Genomic DNA, 26564 nt, shown 5'->3' on the forward strand with positions numbered 1-26564 from the left:
CATTTAATTCAACAGAGAGCATGGGGCCTGCTAAAACTCTCGTCTTAGTTCTAATTCTCAAGCTAAAAGGGGGTTCCCTCCTTCACAACCTCAGTTTCCAACAACAGCCGGAAGGATGACGGTACTAAGCAGAGAGGAAGTGAACACAGTTTTGGATGTAGTGTTGCACAACTTAGAGAGCTGGAAGCTCCATGTCTGGACAAGGAATGTAAACTCACAGGTAAAATTTCTGGGTGAGAAGGCATTTTCCTGTTAAGTTATCACCTGACCCCATCCTGTAGTTCTAAGGACACAATTCGTGGCCTATATACACCTGGAGCAGGAAACACCCGAACACTCAGCAACGCCCGCACCCCCACCCCCCTGCCCCCCACCCCATCCACTCTCACAAACTAAAGTGGACAGAAAATGCCAACATTTAGCAACTACACGGCTAACTTGGATAATCCAGTAATAAAACGAACGGCACAGTCCAGGAATTAAAATGTGTGAAAATTCAGAAGCTAAGGAAGAACTCATGACAACAAGATGACGGAGTCACAGCACGACTATGATACGGTAAACATGATTATGCTGCCATTAGTCACTCATGAATAAAAGCTTTACATGCTTTACATAGTAGCTGTCATCCTCAAAGCATTCCATAACTTGAGCAGAGGCTGAGTAATTAAGCGACTTGTTTCCTGCCAAAGTCTTAGACCTGGACATTCTCAACCTTTAAAATAGAAACACTGCCCTATTTTTTTTTTAAAGTCCAAAGTGACAGGCTGAATATGGCAGTGGAAGAGAATCTGGATGAGGGTGTTAAGATTTGCTTTTCCCCGAAGACGTTTTCAGAGCAGGGAAACACGAACACAGTGTGTATGTAAGAGAAACAAACTACATTTCCAAGAGAGGTTGTCCGGGAAGCCCACGACCCTTACCTGTGGAGGAAATGCTTGCAAAAACTTCTTGCAGAGAAGGCAGCAGGGTGGAGGGCTCGGCCTTCCAGATGTTCTGCAGCAAGTTACTCACTTTCGTCACCTGCGAAACATATTCCCGCAGCTCTTTCTCCTGGGTGGACACGCACTGGAAGTGGCCTATCGTTCGAACCAGCTGCTGGCAGAAGGTGATGGACAACTTGCCCTTGGGGACGCACTGCACGAAGTCGGTCAGGAGCTCGCTGAGTCGGGCGCACAGCTGCGGCTCCGGCCTCTCGCACACCATCCGCAGCACCTCCACCTGCAGCAGGCTAAAGAGGTCCAGCACCGACGGGCAGCTCATGATCAGCCTCAGGCCGTTGTGAATGTAGTCCACGATGGCTACGTCCTTCCTGTCCAGCGAGTGGTAGCCCTGCTGAAGGAGACCCAGCACGAACGTCTTGTTGAAGAAGGACTCGAACTCCGGCCGGTGGTAGCGCGCGTAAGCCTCCAGCACTTGGTGGCCCACCTGCCGCTGAAAGGGGTCCTGGCCCTCCAGGATGAGCCGGGTCGTCAGGTCAAACATGGCCTCGCACTGCGCCTCGTCCAGCCAGTGCTCCGCCGACTCCACCACCTTCCGCACGATCACCCGCTTTAGGGGCAGCGGGTGCGAAGAACTCACCAGGCCCTCCAGGATCTTGTCCATCGTCGCCACGCGGCAAGTCCCGGGCCAGGGGGTGAGGAGCCGGTGGCCACGGCCCCGAGGTGGGCCAGGAGAGCCCCGGGGCGGAGGCGAACCTGGAGCGCAGCAGCAGCGGGACCGACCACCGCCACCGCTGCCTCGGTAGCCACATTTATCGGGCAGGGGGGCCCATCCGAGTCCGGGCGGGAGTTGGCAAGTCTGGGGCGCCTAAGAACCGGCCCCGTCCGCGCTGGGCCTAAGGAGCCAGAGGCCCACACTCCGCCGCCGCCGCCGCCGCCCCGGGCCCGCGGTCTCTCTCAGCATCAGCGCGGAGGGGCCAGCGGGGGCCCCCCAGCGGCGGCAGGCACTCAGGGCCCGGGGCTGCCAGCCGCCGGGTGAGGAAGCGCGCCTCTGCGAGCCGCGGCAGGTGTAGGCGTTCGGGCTCCAGCAGGTCCTGGGATGAAACCCGCCCTGGGTTGAGTCAGGAGCGGCTGTCACGAAAGGTGCCGGATCAGCCCGGCAGAAGAGGAGGCGGACACCCTTGACCCGGATTCAGAAGGTCCAGCCAACAGGAAGTGAAGGACTTCGGAACCTCCGGAAAGGCCCGCCCCTCCGCCCTCCTCCCTACGCTACTTCTGTCTTCCTTCCCATCTCTCCCTCCTCCACCCCCGCCCGCCTACCAGCTCCCGGGCCCCCCTCGGAACACCCCGCGGTCCCACCTCCTCGCTGCCGCGCAGGCGCGGCCGCCCCGGAGGAGTCGCGCGGCGACACCGGCGTCACTGGGGATCACGTGTAAGTCATAGGCGGCTTTCCGGGGGGTGCGGCCGGGAGCCGCTCCGGGAGAGCGGTGGACGTGATGAGTCCAGGATTCCCAGCTTCCGCTCTCTTGTCTGTTCTGTTCGGGTCGGGTTACTTGTGAAAGGCCGAGAAAGTTGTATTTAGTTCAAGTTTTGTGAATCAGAAAGTTTTGGAAATGCGAACCGAAGAGCATTTGGGGGAGAAAATAAGGAAAAGGACTCAAAACTCGGATTGAAGAGAAGTCGTTTAAGGTCGTGGCTTATTCATCAAGAGATGAACTAGGGTTCCTGAATGCGAGTGCCTTTCTCTTAACCCGTGGTTATTAAAGTAAGGGCGGTACTGGCGGCGGTATACATTTAGAAACGAGCCACTGTCTTTAACCGGTATCTTTATAATGAGCTTTTGTGGATTAGCTATCAGGGCTCCCCTGATAACTCTGTTGGTAAAGAATCCGCCTGCAATGCGGGAGACCCCGGTTCGATCCCTGGGTTGAGAAGATCCCCTGGAGAAGGGAAAGGTACCCACTCCAGTATTCTGGCCTGGAGAATTCCATAGACTGGGACACGACTGAGCGATGGGGAAGCAATGATAGTGTGGGACAGCCAAAAATACGTTGTCCCCAGAATGGGAGGAGAGTAAGGAAAATGATAGGTGAGAAAGAATGACAGTACTTTGAAAATAAACCCGGTGAAATCTTCACAGTATTTATGTTATGCTGACACTGGTTAACAATAAAGAAAAGATGGAGTCATCATGTTTGTAGTTTTTCAAGTTAAATTCCAAAGATTCTCAATAAGAATTTAGGCTTTCATCAGAGGCCTTTAAATTGAAAAATTACCTAATTATGGCTCCGTTAAAACTTGACTCCTATGATTGTGAAATCAGACCTTAATGGCCTATAATACCGATGAAAATTTAAAGAACTGGTTCATTTAAAACGTACAACAGTAAAGAAGCAAAATTGTGAGTTGTTTACTTTGCTCAATGGTGTTTGGGTTTCTACCAATTTACAAAGTGGTTACACCAATATATTTAATACATTAGTAAAGGGTAATCTTGGGGCTTCCCAGATGGTCCAATTGTAAGTTGTTTGCCTGCCAAGACGAAAGATGCGGGTTCATTCCCTGGGTCAGGAAGATCCCCTGGAGAAGGGAATGGCGTCCTGCTCCGGTATTCTTACCTGGAAAATCCCATGGATGGAGGAACGTGGACGGCTATAGTCCATGGAGTCTTGGAGTTGGACCTGACTGATTGGCTGAGCACACACGCATGGATAATCTTGGAAAGAATAGCAGTTTAAACAGGATAGAAACTGGGTAGAGAAACTTGAGATGGAGTTAGTTTGTAGAAAGAGATTGTTGATGAAAGAGAAATGAGGTAATTGGTGGATGTAAAAGTCATGCTAGAACTCGAATAGCTTTGGAACTTTTTCTTTTCCAATAGATGGAAAGTAAAACTATAGAGAAAGTTTGACTTCACTGGGAATGGTGCCACATTGGAAGACAAAAATAAGGTGAAAGTAAAATATTAAGAGGAATGAATGGTAGGATTGTGAATTTACTGATTTAATTTTAATTCTAAGATGTGAAATGAACAATATTTAAATATTATACCTACACCCAATGTTATGTAGGACTTCCCTGGTGGTTCAGACTGTAAAGCGTCTGCCTACAATGAGGGAGACCCAGGTTTGATCCCTGGGTCGGGAAGATCCTCTGGAGAAGGAAATGGCAGCCTACTCAGTATTCTTGCCTGGAAAATCCCATGGACAGAGGAGCCTCGTAGGCTACAGTCCATGGGGTCGCAAAGAGTCAGACACGACTGAGCGACTTCACTTTCCTATCCTATGTTATGTATTAAGGGAATGAGAGGAAAAGGCAATATTTGTTATACGTATTAATTTACTTGAAGCAAATATTTTTGTTATACACTAAGCAAATATACTATACATTCATAATGAAATAAGGAAGAAATGCTTGTGACAACAACAGTCCAGATTCTGTCACTGAAGATGTGATTATAGTTGGTATTTTAACAACCTTTTCCCACTGTCTATTCTGTATTCCCTTTGCCTTCAGCAAGTACCTCAGCTGGTTGTAGTTCTTTGCCTGATGGAATGACCCAGACAGACCTTCATTTCTGAAGAGTCTGGGCCATGAGTAGTCCTGCCTGGGTTGGCTTGTTGTAGATTTACACTGGCTTTAATCACAGAGCATGGTAACACTTCAGAGATGTCCTGAGGGGTATCTTGTATTCCAGACAGAGTGCATGCCTTATCTCTATTATAGAATTGCTGTCCAGTTTTCTCTTGGTAGTCAGGATCAATCACCCCAGCCAACACAGTAACTCCCTTCTTTACCTGTTGTTTCATAGATGTGAGGACTTCAAGGTGGCCTAGTGGCTTTCTCAGCTTGAAATTCAGTGGAATCACTGTGGCATTTCCTGGTGGAAGCATTCTACAAGCAGAGCCTAAGGTCTCGGGAACAGGGAGCAAACATTTTGCTAATAAGTCACTAGGAGAAATAGTTGAGTGGTACCACTCCCATCTCTACCCTTTCATTTCTGAGCTTATGAATTCTGACTGTGAGAGAAACGGCACCAGGTATTGGATGCTGATTCAAAGCATATTTTGGAAAGCTTTGCTACAGTTCTGCAAGTTCGAGTCACCTCGCTCTAAGTGCTGTCCCACTATTCTGTCCAGCCAGCTGCTTCAGGGTGATGGGAAACACAGAGCAGTGAGTTCAGTGAATGTGGGTCCAGTTCCTCCCTTCATTTGTTGTGAAGTGAGTTCCTTCATCAGAAGCACTGCTGCATAGAGTACTATGATGCTGGATGAAGCATTCGGTAAGTTCATGGATGGTAGTTTTGGCAGAAGCACTGTGTGCAGGAAAGGCAGATTTATATCTGGAGTCAATATTTATTCCAGTAAGAACAAAATATTTCCCCTTCTGTGATGGAAAGAGTCCACGATAATCAACCTGCCACCAGGTTGGCAGGCATTTAAGGCGTGGTAACCCAAGGGTTGGTCTCTGCTGTTGGAAGATTCAGTGCTCAGCAGTGGCCATAGCCAGGTTGGCCTTGAGGAGTGGAAGTGGAAGTCATGTTTCTGAGTCCATGTGTGACCTTCATTCTTGTCACCAGGGCCACTTTGTCCATGAGTACACTGGGCAATGATAGGGGTGACTAGGAAAAAAGTGATTGGCCATAGACAAGGAATCATTCTGTAATTGTATATCTGGCCATTTCTTCTTCCAATCAAAGTGAACAACCAGGTTCCCTGCTCAAAGTCTGCCCACTGGCAGGATTTCCTTCACCATTGCCCTTCAGGGAGGTCCCAGAACAAGGGATTGTATTACTACAGCCATCTACTTTTGGGTGGGGCTTGTATATTGTCCAAATTCATCTGTAATCAAGGCCAGGGTCTTCTCTTCCACTGTCAGCTGATTTAGGGAACTCCCCATGAGGCCATTGGTGCAGATTTATTTTTTACTGGTATGCGAACATCTTACCATGAAGTCTAGAGTAGTTCCTACCCCAGGTCCATCTTTCGGTCATCAGGCCCAGTGAGCATACGCCATCAGTGTACTGGAGCAGCGTGCTATCTTGTGGAAGAGAAAGGCAATCAAGATACCTGTGAATTAGATTATGACCCCTTCATTAGAACTGGAGGGTTCATAGTCCCCTGAGGTACGAGAGCGAAAGTGTATTGCTGTTGGCCTTGCTAGTGGAAACTGCTTCTGGTGGTCTTACCAATAGATATAGAAAGAAGCAAACAAACAGAAAACATTTGTCAGATCAGTAGCTGCGTGTCAGGTGCCAGGGGATGTGTTTGTTTGCTCAGGCAATGGAGCTGCATCTGACAGAGCAGCTGCAACTGGCCTTTCCACCTGACTAAGCTTATGATGGTCCACTGTCGTTCCCTGAGATGCACCGCTCTCCTGCCGAGGTTAAATAGGTGAGCTGAATGTGGATGTAGTGGGAATCACCGTGCCTGCATTTTTCAAGTCCTTGATTGTGGCGCTAATCTACTGCAGTCTTTCCAGGAATGGGGCAGTGCTTCTAGCTTACCGTTTTCCTAGGTGGAGGCAGTTCTAATGGATTCCACCTTGCTATTCCCATTTGAATAACCCTCACTGTGTAGGTCAGGGAGCCATTGTGGGCATTCTGCTAGCTGCTGAGTGTATCTGTTCCAGTAATTGTGCTATTGGGAAATAACCACAGAATAGGTTAGGAGACCCCCTGGGCTCACTCAGTGTGAAACAGACTTGAGCTAAAATCCCACTGACCGCTTGACCTCCGTAAGCTCCTACTCTGCTGCTAGATCACAATGATGTTTTAGATCTCTTGGAATTAACGTCAGTTCTGAGTCAGCACTGACATTAGTCCCCAGAAACACTAATTAGTCAATTTCCTTTTGCCCAATCACAGTTACCCTGGCAAAAGCTGTGGGTTACTTTGGGAAAGGCTGGGAGAAAGATTAACAGTATAAATTTTTGGCAGTTCATCCACTGGGTTCTGGATCTGTAAACCAGTTCAAATCTAGGAAATGAATAAGGGACCTTGAACCTGTCTTTTTATGGTTCAGGTTAAATTTTTGTTCTCTTGACCTAGAATTTTCCTGCTTAGACAGATCAAGAAAGAATTTAGTAGGCTTCCTATCCATTGCATTTCTAGGAATGACATGATCAACTAGCTAGTGCCTTAGGTCTGTACAGGTCAGACTCTTCTGATTGCTGCTGCTTTGCTGTCCATTATGGTCTCCATACTGTCCTTGCCTTTGGCAGATCCCTGCCAGCCAGGATATAATTACTCCCGTTGCATTTAGGTTTTCTAGTTCGGTGACTGCAGTCCCCGTTGTAAGGTCTGGCCTAAAAAGAAGAGCAGTCACAGAGTTCTTCAGAGATGTTGGGGTTCTTTTCATAGGTCTGTTTCTCACGGTAGTGATGAGAATATTTTCTGGACCCTCCCAGTGTGTATGCCTGGGTCCTAACTGACAAATCCACTCTAACATTTCAATCTCTCTAAGTCTTTGAATCTCTGCATTAAGTGAAGGCAGATCTAGCATTTCTAATTTGCCCACTGCAGAGTGTCTGAGATCAGTAAGGGAATTAATGTAGATGGGAGAGGAGGAAAAAAAAAAAAACCTCTAAGATGGGGTGCTCCAACATTTAGATATTTGGAAGATTAGGAACAAATTTATTTGTTTCCTCCAGCCAAGTGTACATGCACAAGTGCAAGCATAGAATAAGCAGAGAGGGTTGGACATTACCAGGGTTGTAGTTTAGCCAAGCACAGGGAAACAGGAAAAGGGCTGGAGAATTAAGAGTGTATGCAAAGGAGTGGTTATGTCTGACCATGCAATTTAAGCTGAATAAAGATAGAAGTTTAGATATGAGAGACAAGAGAAATATATTAGAACCAATGAATTGTTGGTTCTGGTGAGGTCAGATGACTGTTGAAATTTTATAGTTTCCCAGTAGAAGTGGTGAGCTGGAAAAGTAGAAGATGGTGGTCAGAAAGTGAGATGCCTCAAGTGGAGACGATTGAGAGGCAATGCAGTTGTCCTTTGGTACCTGCAGAGGATTGGTTCAAGGGCCTCACATGGATGCCATAATCCATGGGTGCTCAGTCCCTTTTATAAAATGGCATTTGATTTGCATGTATCCTTTGTGCATCCTCTTGTATACTTTAAATCATCTCTAGATTGCTTATGATACCTAATACAAAGTGCAGATGACCCTTGAGCAGTGTGGGTGTTAAGAGCCCTGGTGCTTTGTGCATTGGAAAACCCATGTATAACTTTACAGTCAAAGTCAGAAAGAGAAAAGCAAGTATGGTATATTAACTCATATACAAGGAATCTAAGAGGATGGTATGGATAAACCTATCTGCAGGGCAACAGTGGAGACACGGACATAGAGAACAGACTTGTGGAGACGGAGGAATTAGAGGGTGGGACGAACTGGAAGAGCAGCACTGAAACATATACATTACCAAATATAAAATAAACAGCCAGTAGGAATCTGCTGTGTGACTCAGCTCAAACCCCAGACTGTGTGACAACCTAGAGGGGTGGGATGGGATGGGAGGTGGGAGGGAGTTTCAAGAGGGAGGGGACATATGTATACCTGTGGCTGATTCACATTGATATATGGCAGAAGCCAACACAATATTGTAAAGTAATTATCCTCCAATTAAAAATAAATAAGTTAAAAAAAACTATAGTCAGCTCTCTGTATGCTTGGCTCCACACCCACAGATTCAGCCCACTGTGGATCATGCAATATTATAGTATTTAGTAAATAACAAAACAGCCTGCGTGGAAGGACTGGTACTGTTCACTTCCATCTTGTTCGAGGGTCAACTGCAAATGTTATGGAAATAGTTGCCAATGTACAGCAAATTCAAGGTTTGCTTTTAGAAACTTTTTAGAATTTGTTTCTGAATATTTTTTGATCCACAATTGGTTGAATTAGAGGATCTGGGATGCACAGATATGGAGGGCCGACCATAATTATTGGGAAAGATGAGAGCTGAGGTATGGCCACATGAGTAAGTAGCTGGAGTAAGGTGGAGAATAAACCCCGTAGGAGAGAAGGCCAAGGCACTGAGCGACGCTGTATTAGGCAGATCGTCCCTGTGGACGTTGAAGGCCACTGAGAGTAACGACAGGAGTGGGGTTTGAGACAGTGTCAGGGAGTCAGGGGAAGGGGAGGCTGGCCTGGGCACTGTTTGGGCACTGCAGCAGAGAAAGAGACTTAGTGCTGTTATTTGAAGTTACAAAACTTAAATGGGCAGGTTTATTGAGGAGAGAAGAAAGAGTGGTCTGGAAGGAGCAATGGGGAGCAGGCATGTCATCTCCACCTCCAAACTCAGTAGTAGTGGCCTTTGGGAGTTGAGAGGGCTGCAGGGTTGATCAGGTTTTAAAGCACGAAGGGAAGGGAATGTTTACAGAGAAGGCGATTTTGCTGATGACTGAGTCTTACAGAGCCCAGTGGAGTTTTTAGGTATCGGACAGGGATCAGAAATGGGTCTGAAAAGGAGATGTTCAGCCTTATGGAAATTAGAGTCCTGAAGATGAGAGTTAACTTTGGCTTCTTGTGACAACTAAAATCAGCAGGCATAAAGGGCATCATGAGATTTATCCTGATGAAAGTCTTTGAAAGAAGCTTTAAGTTCAGAGTGGAAACCATAATGAAATAAATGTGCAACCTCAGTGCCTATTCAAGGACAAGTTTGGGCTTGGATCAGTCATGAGTGAAATGCTGGCTGGCAAATGTCTGCCTTGTAAAGGGTGCAGGGTGGTTTATGGGGTTATGAAGGGATCTGAAGACCTTGGAGATAATCAAAGTTTATTATTCATTACCTTCAATTTACATCATCTAGCAATTATTGCTGCTATTCAAAGACTTTTATCATCAGAAGAGGATCTTTCTCAAAAGCTAGGCAGTAATTTTCTGTCCTCTTGCATGAGAGGAGTTTGAATAGCAATGGTATGTTGTCGATTTGTAGACATTTTACATATTGCTGCATTCAAACAAAATTTGAAACTTGAGATTTTGAATTTTTAAAAATAATCCCCGAACATCAAAGCAGTCATAACTGGCTGAGCTTGAATTCCAAATAAAGATATCATGGGGGGGATCCCAGACCTAAAAAATGGACATAATGTTTATGAAAGTGAAAGTTGCTCAGTTGTGTCTGACTCTTTGCGAACCCATGGGCTGTCCGTGGAATTCTCCAGGCCAGAATACTGGAGTGGGTAGCCTTTCCCTTCTCCAGGGGATCTTTCCAACCCAGGGATCAAACCCAGATCTCCTGCATTGCAGGCGGATTCTTTACCAGCTGAACAGAGAGGCCCAAGAATACTGGAGTGGGTAGCCTATCCCTTCTCCAGCAGATCTTCTAGACCCAGGAATCAAACCAGGGTCTCCTGCATTGCAGTCAGATTCTTTACCAACTGAGCTATCAGGGAAGCCAGTAATGATCCAGAAAGCAAAGAGAACTAGAGCCTCTTGAAGAGAGAGGAGAATGAAAAAGCCAGCTTAAAACTCAGTGTTCATAAAACAAAGGTCATGGCATCCAGTCCCTTTACTTCATGGCAAATAGATGGGGAAACAATGGAAACATGAGAGATTTTCTTTTCTTGGGCTCCAAAATTACCACAGATGGTGTCTGCAGCCATGAAATTAAAAGACGCTTGCTACTTGAAAGAAAAGCTATGACCAACCTAGACAGCATATTGAAACGCAGAGATATTACTTTGCCGACAAAGGTCTGTCCAGTCAGAGCTGTGGTTTTTCCAGTAGTCATGTATGGATGTGAGAGTTGGACCATAAAGAAGGCTGAATGCCAAAGAACTGATGCTTTTGAACTGTGGTGCTTTTGAACTTGAGAGTCCCTCTGACAGCAAGGAGATCAAACCAGTCAATCCTAAAGGAAATCAGTCCTGAATATTCATTGGAAGGACTGATGCTGAAGTTGAAGCTCTTATATTTTTGCCTCCTGATGCGAAGAACTGACTCTTTGGAAAAGACCCTGATGCTGGGAAAGATTGAAGGCAGGAGGAGAAGGGGATGACAGAGGATGAGATGGTTGGATGGCATCACCGACTTGATGGACTGGAGCTTGAGCAAGCTCAGGGTTTTGGTGAAGGACAGGGAAGCCTGGCGTGCTGCAACCATGGGGTTACAAAGAGTCAGACTCAGCTGAGTGACTAAACTGAACTGAGCTGAAGGATGGTTTTGCCCTTAATCAACAAGTCTGGAATTTTCAGTCAGCACCAATCTGACCAGAGGTAATCTGCCACTGTGGGCCTTTTACATTCCCTAGAGGAAGAGAGGCAGTCTGCATGATAAAACCCTGTGGTTCCTCCCCACCCACCCCAAAATGTCCTCCAGCCTAAAGTAATTCCTTCTGTTCTGTTGTGAATAGCTCCCTTCCCCACCCTTCTTCCTATAAAAAACCTTCCATTTTAAACAACCCATAGAAGTGTCAAAGACAATGAGAGAACCTTGGGGTCACAAAGAGTCGGACACAACTGAGTGACTAAGCACAAACACAAAGAGGACAGTAATATAGGAAATGGATGATAAAAGTGTTTAAGACGTATAGGAAACAGAGCAACATGACAGAAGTACAACCTACCAACTCTGAATCATGCAGACAGATAATTTGAACAGACAAGTAACGAGACTGAATCAGTAATCATATAACTCCCAAAGACCGTGAACAGATGGCTTCACTGGTGAATTCTACCAAACATTTAACAATGAACTAATGCCAGTTCTTCTCAACCTCTTCCGAAAAATTTAAGAGGAGTGAACACTCCCAAGTTTATAAGGCCAGCATTACCCTGATACCAGAGCTGAAAGAAGAAAACTACAGGCCAATATTTCTGATGATTGTTAGGTGTAAAAATCCTTGACAAAGAAGATCAAATCGAGCTCCACAGTATACTGAAAGGATCATACACCATGATCAAGTGATTTTTATATCTGGGATGAAAGTGTAGCTCAATATAGACAAATTAATAAATGCAATATACTACATTAATAGAATGAAAGACAAAAATCGTATGTTCACTTCATTAGATGCAGAAAGAGCAGTTGACAAAATTAAGTTTTTTCATGATAAAAACTGAAAAATTGAGTATAGAAGGAACTTCCTCAACAAAATAAAGGCCATACATGACAAACCCATGACTAACTTCATACTCAGTGGTGAAAAATAAAAAAATTTCCCTCTAAAATTAGAAGAAGGATGACCACTGTCACCATTTCTATTCAGCATAGTACTTGAATGCCTAGCCAGAGCTATTAGACAGGAAAAAGAAATAAAAAGCATTTATATTAAGAAGGAAAAAAACTTTGATGGTGACATGGTCTTGTATATAGAATATCCTAAAGAATCCGCCAAAAACTGTTAGAACTGAGAAATGAATTAAGTAAAGTTGCAGAATATAGAATCAACATACAAAAATTATTTAGAATTCTATACTTTAATTATGAACTGTCTGAAAAAGAAAACAGCTCATTTATAGTATCAAAAACAATAAAATACCTAGAAATAAATTTAATCAAGAAAGTGAAAGGTCTGTACTCCAAAAACTAAGACATTGATCAAAGAAATTGAAGAAGACATGAATAAAAGGAAAAATATTCCATGCCCATGGATCTAAAGAGTTAATATTATCAAAATGGCCATACTATCTAAACCCAGGGGTTCCCAACAGGTATCAGTCTGTGGTCTCTTAGAAACCAGGCCTCACAGCAGGAAGTGAGCAGTGGGCAAGTGAGCAGAACTTTACCTGCCACTCCCCGTTTTTCACATTACCACATGAACCACCCCATCCCCTTGGTCTGTGGAAAAACTGTCATCCATGAAATCAGGCCCTGGTGCCAAAAAGGTTGGGGACCACCAATCTCAATCATTTATAGATCTAATGCAATCTCTATCAAAATTCAATGGTGTTTTTCAGAGAAATACAAGAAACTATCTCGAATTTCATGTGGAATCACAAAGACCTCAACTAGCTAAAAGTATCTCGGAAAGCTGGAGGCATCACAATTTCTGGTTTCAAATTATATTACAAAGCTATGGTAATAAACACAGTATAGTTCTGGCAGAAAACAGGCACACAGACCAATGGGGCATAATTGAGAGCCCAGAAACACACCCATGCATATTTGGCCAACTAGGGAGCCAAACATACTCAATGGGGAGAGAGAATTTCTTTAGTAAATGATGTTGGGTGAATTGGGTATTCACATGCAAAAGAATGAAGCTATACCTTCCTGCCACTCACAATGTGTAACTCAAAATGAGTTAAATTAACATAACATCTGAAATTATGAAACTTTTTTAGAAACAGAAAAAGCTCCTTGACCTAAGTCTTAGCAATGACCATTTTTTGGTTGTGAATCCCAAGACACAAGTAAAAAAAGCAAAAATGAGTCATTTTCTCAAAGAAAACATACAAATGGCCAAAAAGCATATGAAAAGAAGCTCTGTATCACTAGCTATCAGGAAAATGCAAATCAGAACCACAATGAGATACTATCTCTCATCTATTAAGATGATTGTTCTCAGAAAGACACATGCTGGCAAGGATGTGTAGAAAATGAAGTCTGATGCACTGTTTGTGGGAAAGTAAATTGTTCAATTCAGTTTAATTGCTCAGTTGTGTCCAACTCTTGCAATCCCATGGACTGCAGCACGCCAGGCCTTCCTGTCCATCACCAACTCCCAGAGTTTACTCACACTCCTGTCCATTGAGTCAGTGATGCCATTGTATCATCTCATCCTCTGTCGTCCCCTTTTCCTCCCACCTTCAATCTTTCCCAGCATCAGGGTCTTTTCCAGTGAGTCAGTTCTTTGCATCAGGTGACCTAAGTATTGGGAGTTTCAGCTTAAACATCAGTCTTTCTGATGATCACCCAGGATTGATCTCCTTTAGGATGGACTGGTTGGATCTCCTTGCAGTCCAGGGGACTCTCAAGAGTCTTTTCCAACACCACAGTTCAAAAGCATTAATTCTTTGGTACTCAGCTTTCTTAATAGTCCCAAGTCTCACATCCATACATGACTATTGGAAAAACCGTAGCCTTGATTAGACAGACCTTTGGTGGCAAAGTAATGTCTCTGCTTTTTAATATGCTGTCTAGGTTGGTTGTAACTTTTCTTCCAAGCAGCAATTGTCTTTTAATTTCATGGCTGCAGACACCATCTGCAGTGATTTTGGAGCCCCCCAAAATAAAGTCTGTCACTGTTTCCACTATTTGCCATGAAGTGATGGGACCAGATGCCATGATCTTCATTTTCTGAATGTTGAGTTTTAAGCCACCTTTTTCACTCTCCTCTTTCACTTTCATCAAGAGGCTCTTTAGTTCTTCTTCACTTTCTGCCATAAGGGTGGTATCATCTGCATATCTGATATTTCTCCTGGAATTCTTGATTCCAGCTTGTGCTTCCTCCAGTCCAGCATTTCTCATGATGTTCCCTCATAGCTCAGTTGGTAAAGAATTGGCCTGCAATGCAGGAGACCTGGGTTCGATTCCTGGGTCAGGAAGATCCCTTGGAGAAAGAAATGGCAATCCATCCTGGTATTCTTACCTGGAAAAACCCATGGACAGAGGAGCCTGGTGGGCTCCAGTCCATGGGGTTGCAAGAGTCGGACAGGACTTAGTGACTAAACCAGCACCACTACCACTATGCATGTAAGTTAAATAAGCAGGGTGACAATATACAGCCTTGACGTACTTCTTTCCCAATTAGGAACCAGTCTGTTGTTCCATGTCCAGTTCTAACTGTTGCTTCTTGACCTGCATACAGATTTCTCAGGAGGCAGATCAAGTAGTCTCATATTCCCATCTCTTTAAGAATTTTCCACAGTTTGTTGTGATCCACACAGTCAAAGGCTTTGGCATAGTCAATAAAGCAGAAGTAGATGTTCTTCTGGAACTCTTGCTTTTTTGATGATCCAGTGGATGTTGGCAATTTGATCTCTGATTCCTCTGCCTTTTCTAAATTCAGCTTGAACATCTGGAAGTTCATGGTTCACGTATTGTTGAAGCCTGGCTTGGAGAATTTTGAGCGTTACTTTGCTAGTGTTTGAGTTGAGTACAATTGTGCAGTAGTTTGAATATTCTTTGGCATTTCCCTTCTTTGGGATTGGAAGGAAAATGGACCTTTTCCAGTCCTGTGGCCACTGCTGAGTTTTCCAAATTTGCTGGCATATTGAATGCAGCACTTTCACAGCATCACCTTTTAGGATTTGAAGTAGCTCAACTGGAATTCCATCACATCCACTAGCTTTGTTCATGGTGATGCTTCCTAAGGCCCACTTGACTTCACATTCCAGGATGTCTGGCTATAAGTGAGTGATACCATTATGTTTATCTGGGTCGTGAAGATCATTTTTGTATAGTTCTTTTATGTATTGATGCCACCTCTTCTTAATATCTTCCGCTTTTGTTAGGTCCATACCATTTCTGTCCATTATTGTGTCCAACTTTGCATGAAAATTTCCCTTGGTATCTCTAAGTTTCTTGATAAGATCTCTAGTCTTTCCCATTCTATTGTTTTCATCTATTTCTTTGCATTGATCACTGAGGAAGGCTTTCTTATCTCTCTTTGCTTTTCTTAGGAACTCTGCATTCAAATGGGAATATCGTTTCTTTTCTCCTTTACCTTTAGCTTCTCTTCTTGTCTCAGCTATTCATAAGGCCTTTCAGACAACCATTTTGCCTTTTTGCGTTTCTTTTTCTTGGCAATGGTTTGATCCCTGCCTCCTGTACATTGTCACGAACCTCTGTCCATAGTTCTTCAGGCACTCAGATCTAATCCCTTGAATCTATTTCTCACTTCCACTGTATAATCGAAAGGGATTTTATTTAGGTCATACTTGAATGGTCTAGTGGTTTTCTCTACTTTCTTCAATTTTAAGTCTGAATTTTGCAATAAGGAATTCATGATCTGAGCCACAGTCAGCTCCCCGTCTTGTTTTTGCTGACTGTATAGAGCTTCTCCATCTTTGGCTGCAAAGAGTATAATCAGTCTGATTTTGGTGTTGACCATCTGGTGATGTCCATGTGTAGAGTCTTCTCTTGTGTTGTTGGAAGAGGGTGTTTGCTATGACTAGTACGTTCTTTTGGCAAAACTCTTATCAACCTTTGCTGCTAAGTCACTTCAGTCGAGTCCGGCTCTGTGTGACCCCATAGATGTCAGCACACCAGGCTCCCCCGTCCCTGGGATTCTCCAGGCAAGAACACTGGAGTGGGTTGCCATTTCCTTCTCCAGTGCATGAAAGTGAAAAGGGAAAGTGAAGTCGCTCAGTTGTGTCCAACTCTTAGACCCCATGGACCACAGCCTACCAGGCTCCTCCGTCCATGGGATTTTCCAGGCAAGCGTACTGTAGTGGGGTGCCATTGCCTTCTCCATTATTAACCTTTATTCCAATGTAAGTTGGTATAACCACAATTGGAAAAGTATGGAGGTTTCTCAAAAGATTAAAGATCCAACTATAATATGATTCACCCATCCTACTGATGAGTGTGTATTGAAATGAAATCACTATCTCAAAGCTATATCTATACCTTTATGTTCATTGTAGTGTTCTTCACAAGAGTCAAGACATGGAAATAACCTAAGTGTTCAGTGGCAGATGAGTGAATAAAGAACATGAGGTTTATTTGTAGTGTGGAATATTATTTATCCATATAAAAGAAATAAATCTTGCCATTTGTGACAAATGGATAGACATTGAAGGCATTTTGCTAAGTGAAATGAGTCAGAGAAAGAAAGATAAATGCTTTATGACCTTGCTTGTGGAATCTAAAAGTAACAAACTCCTAGAAACAGAAAGGAGAATGGTAATTGCCAGGGGCTGAGGAATAGGGGAGGTAGGGAGATGTTGGTCAAATAGTACAGACTTCAGCTAGAAGATGAATAAATTCTGTGGATCTAAGGTGGTACAAGGTGACTCTAGTTAACATTTTATTGTATTGTATGCTAGGAAGTTGCTATGAGAGTAGAGTTTTAACCATTCTCACCCCAGCCACAGAAACAAAGGTTATTATATGAGAGGAGGAATATTTTAACAATCTTATTGTGGTAAATATTTCACAATATAATGTGTCACAAAGAATTACATTGTACACCCTAATCTAGGTCTACACAGTGTTATGATAGTTATATCTCAATAAAGCTGGGAAAAATGACAATACTCATTAGTACTTAGATGTGAATGACAAAAGACAGAGATTAGAAGAGTGGATTAAAAACATGTAATCCAACTATGTACTGTCTCCAATTGGTTTATTTTACATCCAAAAGTACAAATAGATTGAAAGTGAAGGAATGGGAAAAGATATTCTATGAAAATAGTAACCAAAAGAGAGAAAGTGTTGCTATACTTCTATCAGACAAAATAGACATTAAATCAAAAAAGGTTGCGAGAGACAAAAACATTTAGAAAAGTTTAAATGCATTAAGAAGATGTAACAAATACTTATGTACTTCATGACATCGTCAAAATATATGAAGCAAAAACAGAATTAAAGTGAGCTATGCATAATGCTAAGTGGAGTGCATCAGGTAAAACACAAATACTGAATGATTTTATTTATACGTGGAATCTAACAAATCAAACTCAGAAACAGAGAGCAGATTGGTAGTTGCCAGAGGCAGAGGTTGAGGGTAGGGGAAAAGAGTGAAGGTGGTCAAAAGGTGCAAACTTTCAGTATAAGTTTTGTGGATGTAATGTACAGCATGGTGAATACAATTAAAATACCATACTGTATATTTGAAAGTTGCTGAGACTGAGTCTTACAAGTTTTCATCGCAAGGAAAAACCTGTAACTATATGAAGTGATGGATATTAAGTAAACTTACTGTCTTAATCATTTTGCAATATATACGCATGTCAAATCATTGTTACACACCTTAAACTAATTCGATGTTGTATGTCAATTATAAAACCAGAAAAAATCAAAGGAGAAGCAGTTCTATAATAGTTGAAAGACTTCAGTACACTCTCAATAATGGATAGAACAGACAGAGGTTAAGTAAGGAATTAGAAGACTTAACACAGTACACTAACTCGATCTAATAGATACATACAGAACACTGTATCCAACAAAAATAGCAAAGCATTCTTCTCAAGGTCACATGGGAAAATTTCCCTGTTATGTGTATAACACATTCTCAGTAGTTTCAAACAGCACACAAGTATCTTCTCTGATCACAAAGTGATAGAATTAAATAAGCTATCAAGCCGTGGAAAGACATGGGGGAAAATGCATATATCTTAGTGAAAGAAGCAAGTCTGAAAAGGCTACATGTTTTGTATTTTTTAATCCTCACTGTATGACATTCTGGAAAAGGCAAAACCAAGGAGAGAATTAAAAAACCAGTGGTTTCCAGAAGTTTGGGGAAAGAGATGAATCACAGGAAATTTTTATGTTAGTGAAACTATTCTATGTGATACTGTAATGATGGACATGACATTATGCATTTGTTAAACCCACTGAATGTAGGACATAAAGTAAACTGTAATGTATCGTATTGTTTCATTGATTGTAACAAGTGTGACACATTTAGTTAATAATAGTATATAAACCTGGAGGAATAGGAAACTCCTTTAAACTTTCTGGGGAATTTTTCTTGAAGCCTCAAAACTGCTCTGAAAAATAAAGCCTATTTTAAAAAACCAAGACCCATTATGAAAGATGTGTATTACTTCTCTTATTTTGGGCCCCAGAAATTTATTATAAGAACAGACAGGATTTTTCAGTTCTGGAATTTGATTTTACCATGCTTGCAATCTAATAGCAAGCATGTTACTGTTTTATCAATGCATGGGCATCAGTATGTTGGCATTAGTTCCCCTTGCCCCTCATTCATGTGAGAGTACATGAGAGGGCCTAGTGGGGACCCTACACATGCAGTCAGTTATATTCTATCCAAACTTGGGGATCCATTGTTTTTATAGCAAGCAAGCCTACTGTTTCTTTGTGATGGGTGCATTACCTTATCTCTCAAGATTGGTCTCTGCAAACACAATTTTGAGAAATGGCCTGAGCAGAGAGCAGTCAGAGCTTTGCATGCCTTTCACACCTTGTAAAAAAAGTGCAGGATGCTAACTGCCCGTGGCAGATTACATCTCCCAATAGGTCCTTTCAGTTCTGGTATCTTCAGTGATACTTAGAGAATTTCTTCATATTGGGATCTCTAAGACAACAAATATGCATATTCATGTACAGTTGACTTCCATATACGTATATAAAATTTAAATATGAATTATTCACAAATGGGATACTGATGCCAATTTTGTTTTTCTTCTTAATAAGCATTCTTCTGTGTTCTGATCCAATCTAGATTTATTTTCTTCCAAGTCCTCCTGATCATATTTTGAAGGGTTCCATTCAAATCTGCCATAGGATGGTGACCCTTTTTTGTGTCAAAGCCTTTATTAACTATTTACAGAAATGTCTTTGCCTATGCATCTGAAGTTCCTAGAACAGAGCTTACTTTAAATATGGCCCTTTCCTCATATGGCTTCTGTGCACCTTGTTCTCTTTGCCATGTCCTGTTTTCTTCAAGGCTATGGTCTGCTCCGTTTAGCAGGAATAATCCTGCTTGATATCCTGTTTGATATCTAGACTGTTTGATATCTAGACTGAGAACCACAATGGGCAGGAACATGGCTACCATTAGGCTTCTTGGGTAACATTAGATAATCTTCCACTTTGCTGTGTCAGTGCCAGAGACATTGATGTTTAATTATTTTATTCTCAGTATTGTGTGTGTTGTAAAAATCCATGGGAATAAGATTTCGTATCCAATATACAGATGATTTTATTAAAAAGGGAATGGCCATAACGAATGAAATAAGACTAAATTGAGTGCCCACGGCTTATGGTTTTTATGTAATAGAGGCTGTGGAAAGCCTATGTCATTCCTAAACATAATTTCAAATCAGTACTCTTTCACCCTCCAGGATAATATTTTAGCCATACTTGTTAATTATTGCTATACTCAAAGTTGAGTTAACTTGCATCTCTTCTTTTGCTTTGCTCATCCCTATGGTTGTTTATAAGATAACAATAAGGCGATAAAATAACTAATGTGATATGAGCAAAGAGAGAGAAAGAAACTCACCAAACCTCTTGCTGATTTTCCTAAAACTCCAGTTTTATTTAACTGTTTCATAGTTGACCAGCCCTTCGCCTCTTTTGGGGGCAGCACAAGGGGTCTGTGCTCAGTGGAATATCAGATGGTCACTACATGTTGAGAAATGGAGTAAGAACAACAGTTTTCTCTGTATTTACTCCTGAGGTTAGCAGCCTCCTCAGTGGAACTCACGTATATTTAGAAACTGCATTAACATTTTGAGCACCACTCTGGTGCTTCTTAATAAACTGTGCTTCCATCATGCTAAAATAGCGCCTGGACTGTAGTGAGCTTTTGAGACGGGAGTGCAGCAAGGCGGGGATGAGGGCCCGGAGCTCCGCTGGAGAGCCGGGCTGCCTGGGAGTGAGCTCAGAGCCGCGGCCTGCCGGCTGGTGACTGGGGAGACTGATCCCCAGGCTCCAGGCTGCTTATGTACTGGGAAAAGCAGAACATGGGGCTCTTTCGATGATTGAATGAGATAATCCATGGAGGACACTTAGCTTAACTGCTGGTCACATAATATGCACTCTGTAAATGATAGCTCTTACTGTTTTTTGGTATTGTAATAATATATTATTAATAGTCACCAGCTTAATGAGTACTTGCTAACCAAGCTTGGCACTGCATTTTCACAAGCATGGACTCATTTAGTCCTCACTAGTGTTCTCTGATGTAGTAATCTTAATACAAAGATTGTATTCTCCAGTCAGACAAGAGTCAGAGATCTTACTGGCATCATTGGGTGACACGATAACTTGGCATAATTAACTTTGTTTCAGATTTGCTAGGAGGTTTGTCATTATGTTCATAAGGAGGTTCAACTAGGTCAGTGTCCATCTTTTCTAGGGGCCTCCCTTCAGTAAAGGGAGAGAGTGGATTGTGGAAATACTGCTAGCTAGTTTCTTCCCAGGCAGGCACTGGTATTGTTTCCATTTTAAGGTTGAGGAAACTGGGGCCCAGAGAGGCTAAGTTAGTTGCACCAAATCTAGTAATGATGGAGGCTGGGTGAAGATGATTATGATTTATGGAATACCCACACATACGGGGCACTGGAGAAGACTCAAGAGTCCCTTGGACAGCACGGAGGGTGAACCAGTCAACTCTACAGGAAATCAACCCTGAATAGTCATTCATTGGCAGGACTGAGGCTGAAAGTGAAGCTCCAGTACTTGGACCACCTGATGCAAAGAGCTGAATCATTGGAAAAGACTCTGGTTTGGGGAAGGATTGAAGGCAGGGGGAGAAGGGGACAACAGAGGATGAGATGGTTTGGATGGCATTACTCACGCAATGGATGTGAGTTTGAGGAAACTCTGAGAGATAGTGAAGGACACGGAAGCCTGTCCTGCTGCAGTCCTGAGGCTGAAAAGAGTCAGATACAACTTAGCAACTATACAACAGCAACAGACTCAATTTATCCAAACTCAATTAAACTTGCATTTCATTTCTCAGTAACTTAAAGTTTGAAAGAAGATATTCTGATAGATACCTAAAATATACAAATGCAATACACTAAGAGGATCTTACACAAACCTGATCTTCTAGTTTTCCCTTTCTGAGGAATGGCACCACAATCTAGCTCTGCAAGCCAGAAATCTAGTTGTCCAAGACATTTCCCTACATTCCTCTTTTTCGTCTCCATGTCAAATACCGCATAACAGGTTATGCTGTTTTGACCTCTTAAATAACTTGCTCCACTTTATTCTGTTCCCTAGTCTAAGTACTACCTTCTCTTTTCTGAACTACTTCAATAATCAGTTTCCAGGTAAGAAAATAGCCTATACCACCACATTCTTAAAACATGGTATCCACACCACTTGCAGAATAATCTTTCAAAATGTAATCTGGTCATATCATTCCTCTACATAAAATGTATTAAAGTTCCACATTTGTCAAAGAACAGAAATTTTTATTATGGTCTGTGAGATGCAGCTTGGTCTAGTTCCCAGCCATATTTCTGGGCTTGGTTCATACTGTGCTCCCCACATGTTCTTTGTACTCAACCCACACTCACCGTTTTGCAAACTCCTAATTTCAGTGCTTCTTCCTTTCAAATCAGTCAGTTCATTTCAGTAACTTAGTTGTGTCTGACTCTTTGCGACCCCATGGACTGCAGCACACTAGGCTTCCTTGTCCATCACTAACTCCCAGAGGTTGCTCAAACTCATGTCCATCAAGTTGGTGATGCCATCCAACCACCTCATCCTCTGTCATCCCCTTCTCCTGCCTTCAGCCTTTCCCAGCATCAGGGTATTTTACAATGGTCGGTTCTTCACATGAGGGGGCCAAAGTATTGGAGCTTCAGCTTCAGTGTCAGTTCTTCCAATGAATATTCAGGACTGATTTCCTTTTGGATGGACTGGTTGGACCTCTTTGCAGTCCAAGGGACTCTCAAGAATCTTCTCCAACACCAGAGTCCAAAAGCTTCAATTCTTCAGTGCTCAGCTTTCTTTAGAGTCCAACTCTCACATCCATACATGACTCCTGGAAAAACTATAGCTTTGGCTAGACATAACTTTTATGGCAAAGTAATGTCTCTGCTTTTTAATATGCTATCTAGATTGGTCATAGCTTTTCTTCCAAGGAACAAGCGTCTTAATTTCATGGCTGCAGTCACCATCTGCAGTGATTTTGGAGCCGTAGAAAAGAAAGTCTGTCACTGTTTCCATTGTTTTCCATCTATTTGCCATGAAGTGATGGGACCAGATGCCATGATCTTCATTTTATGAATATTGAATTTTAAGCCAGCTTTTTTCACTTTCCTCTTTCACTTTCATCATGAGGCTTTTTAGTTCCTCTTAGCTTTCTGCCATTAAGGTGGTATCATCTGCATAGCTGAGGTTACTGATATTTCTCCCGGCAATCTTGATTCTAGCTTGTGCTTCATCCAGCTCGGCATCTCACACAGTGTATTCTGCTTATAACTTAAATAAGCAGGCTGACAATATACAACCAAAACATACTTCTTTCCCAATTTGGAACCAGTCTGTTGTTCCATGTCCAGTTCTAACTGTTGCTTCTTGATGTGCATACAGGTTTCTCAGGAGGCAGGTGAGGTGGTCTGGTATTCCCATCTCTGAAAGAATTTTCCAAAGTTTGTGGTAATCCACACAGTCAAAGACTTTAGTGTAGTTAATGAAGCAGAAGTAGATGTTTTTCTGGAATTCTCTTGCATTTTCTATGATTGAACAGATGTTGTCAATTTGATCTCTGTTTCCTCTGCCTTTTCTAAATCGAGCTTGAACATCTGAAAGTTCTTCGTTCATGTGCTGTTGAAGCCTAGCTTGGAGAATTTTCAGCCTTACTTTGCTAGCGTGTGAGATAAGTGCATTTGTGCGATAGTTTGAACATTCTTTGCCCTTTCAAATAGTTTCTGCCTATTCTTTGCCTTTTGATCCTTCCTCCTTTTACTTGGTTGTTTTTAAAATTTATCCTTCTGACCTTAGTTCAGTTATGTTTTCCTCAATGAAGTCTTCTGTCCCTGGCATGAAAGGCCAAATTCCCCAGTTCCAAAGCATTGCCGTTAGGTAATTTCACTGAAAAACAATAAACTTAGGGTCAGTTCCATGAATGACCAATTTGCTAAAAACCAATTTAGCAAAAAATAACTTTCAGGAGACTAGTTCATCGCCCTGGTCAAGGATGTGTTTTTGTAGTAATCTTTCCGGAAAAACGTCAAACCTAAAGACAGTAACTACATATAAGAAGCAACCCACCATTTGCTTACATTGAAGTACTGGATCATTGGGCTTTAGAGAAGGACTTGGCATCTGAAATGTGAAAACATGAAATTGATATCCAGCCCAGACAGACTGTCAAATTTGAGGTTAAAGAGCTGTCATGAAAGGACTGCATTGAAACTTCTGTGAAATGAAGACTTCAAAAAATGCTCAATAATTCAGTAAATTGGTCATCTGATGAAGTGATGATCTGAAAGACTACTTTTCATCAAATCGATTTTCTAGAAATTGGTTTTGGATGAACTATCAGTGAATTTTCTGTTAGGGAATTCAATGAATCAGTCATTTGGAAAATTGACTTTTGGCAAATTGGCTTGCTGCAAATTGATTTTTGGCAAATTGGCCTTCTTACAGCATCATGTTCCTCACCTTGCAACATTTTTCATAGTTAATGTTTTCCATTTGTTTGATGATAATTGGATTGGTGGTGCTTTCCCCTGATTATACATAAGCATTACCAAGGAAGGGGAAATACTGTTTTTATTCACCATTTTATTCTCAGTTTTTGGCACACGGTAAGTACTCAATAAACATATGTACAATAAATTAAAAAGTAACACATTGTCATTGTTCAGTTTCCAAGTTGTGGTCATTTCTTCAAGACCCCATGGATTGCATGCAGCACACCAGGCTTCCCTGTCTTTGACTATCTCCCAGAGTTTGCTTAAACTCATGTCCATTGGGTTGATGATGCCATCTAACCATCTCATCCTTTGTCAACCCCTTCTCCTCCTGCCCTCAATCTTTCCCAGCATCAGGGTTTTTTCCAATGAGTGAGCTCTTTGCATCAGGTGGCCGAAGTATTGGAGCTTCAGATTCAGCATCAGCCTCAGTCCTTCCAGTGAATGTTCAGGGTTGACTTCCTTTAGGATTGACTGGTTTGATTTCCTTGCTGTCCAAGGGACTCACAAGAGTCTTTTCCAGCCCCACAGTTTGAAAGCATCAGTTCTTTGGGTCTCAGCCTTCTTTATGGTTCAACTCTCACATCCTTACATGACTGCTAGAAAAAGCATAGCTTTGACTCTACAGACCTTTGTCAACAAAGTGATGTCTCTTTTCTTTAATACCTGCTATAAGTATTAAAGGAGCAAGCCTCTTTTAATTTTATGGCTGCAGCCACCATCTGCTGTGATTTTAGAGCCCAAGAAAATAAAGTCTGTCACTGTTTCCATTGTTTCCCCATCTATTTGCCATGAAGTGATGGGACTGGATGCCATGATCTTAGTTTTCTGAATGTTGAATTTTAAGCTAGTTTTTTCACTTTCTTCTTTCACCTTCATAAGAGGCTCTTTAGTTCCCTCTTCTATATCTCTCATTAAGGTAGTGTCATCTGCATATCTGAGGTTATTGTTCATATCTGAGGTTATTGTTAGTAATCCCAGCAGTCTTGATTCCAGCTTGTGCTTCATCCAGCCTGGCATCTCTCATGATGTGCTCTGCATATATGTGAAATAAGCAGGGTGACAATATACAGCCTTGACATACTCCTTTTCCAATTTGGAAGCAGTCCATTGTTCCATGTCTGGTTCTCACTATTGCTTCTTGACCTGCATATAGGTTTCTCAGGAGGCAGGTAAGGTAGTCTGGTATTCCCACCTCTTGAAGAATTTTCCACAGTTTGTTGTGATCCACACAGTCAAAACCTTTAGCATAGTTAATGAAGCAGAAGTGGATGTTTTTCTGGAATTCTCTTGTTTTTTCTGTGATCTGACAGATCTTGCCAATTTAATCTCTGGTTCCTCTGACTTTTCTAAATCCAGCTGGTACATCTGTAAGTTCTCGGTTCACATACTGTTGAAGCCTAACTTGGAGGATTTTGAAAATTAACCTTGTTAGCATGTGAAATGAGTGCAATTTTGCGGTAGTTTGAACATTCTTTGGCATTGCCCTTCTTTGGGATTAGAATGAAAACTGACCTTTTCCAGTCCTGTGGCCACTGCTGAGTTTTCTAAATTTGCTGGCATATTGAGTGCAGCACTTTCCCAGCACCATCTTTTAGGATTTGAAATAGCTCAGCTGGAATTCTATCACCTCCACTAGCTTTGTTTGTAGTAATGCTTCCTAAGGCCTGTTTAACTTCACATTTCAGGATGTCTGGCTCTAGGTATGTAGGATATAGACCTTAATGATGGCCATTCTGATGATGTGAGGTGGTATCTCTTTGTAGTTTTGATTTGCATTTCTCTAATAGTTGACAATGTTGAGCATCTTTTCTCGTGACTGTTGGCCATCTGTATGTCTGGAGAAGGGAGATTTTTTTTTTAAGGTGCTTTGTATCTCCATCAGCCTCCTGAAAACTCCTGTAACATATAGCATATATAAAGTCACATTGCTTGCTTTGCAAGCACAAAGTCAATGCAAAAAATCCCTCTTTTTATTGGAACCAAAACAGTATCCCTAGTGTACAAATTCAGCTTTAAGGTAGTCTTTCTAATAGCTCCTTCTTACCAGATTGTGGCTCCTAATATCTTCTATGTTGGAATTTTGGAGCACTCTCATAGGATCACCTGGCTGGAATGAAAGCAACAGAAGTGGGAAATGGATTGGTGATAATGATGGACTGCAGGGAGTGAGATTAAATAATTCATGGAGGCCTTGTTATCTTTTTATAGATAATACTACAAAGCATGACCTTGCTGTGCAGAGAGAGAGAATGAAAACTTGTTGTTTTAATGTATGCCTTTGTATTTATTATTTGGTGGGGATGGGTACTTTATATACTAAACATTTAAGTTTTACAACAAATTTGCTGATGAAGTATTATTCCTCCTA

At 42.2% G+C, this 26564-nt stretch overlaps 1 protein-coding gene and 1 long non-coding RNA gene across 5 annotated transcripts in view; one reads left to right on the forward strand and one right to left on the reverse strand.

Moving 5' to 3' along the window:
• Positions 1-1605, reverse strand: part of USP38 (ubiquitin specific peptidase 38) — a 34167-nt gene extending 32562 nt beyond the window's left edge. Inside the window, exon 1 of the mRNA XM_070474814.1 lies at positions 924-1605. Coding sequence (XP_070330915.1) covers positions 924-1605 — 682 coding nt within the window. The remainder of the gene's footprint in view (positions 1-923) is intronic.
• A 610-nt stretch (positions 1606-2215) lies between these two features.
• LOC110149318 (uncharacterized) overlaps positions 2216-26564 on the forward strand; it is a 246331-nt gene continuing 221982 nt past the window's right edge. For all 4 annotated transcript variants that reach the window (XR_011490612.1, XR_011490615.1, XR_011490613.1 and 1 more), the window contains exon 1: positions 2216-2373. This is a non-coding gene — a long non-coding RNA (uncharacterized lncRNA). The remainder of the gene's footprint in view (positions 2374-26564) is intronic.

Source organism: Odocoileus virginianus, chromosome 12 (genome assembly GCF_023699985.2).
Source record: "Odocoileus virginianus isolate 20LAN1187 ecotype Illinois chromosome 12, Ovbor_1.2, whole genome shotgun sequence".
Taxonomy (NCBI): Eukaryota; Metazoa; Chordata; class Mammalia; order Artiodactyla; family Cervidae; genus Odocoileus; species Odocoileus virginianus.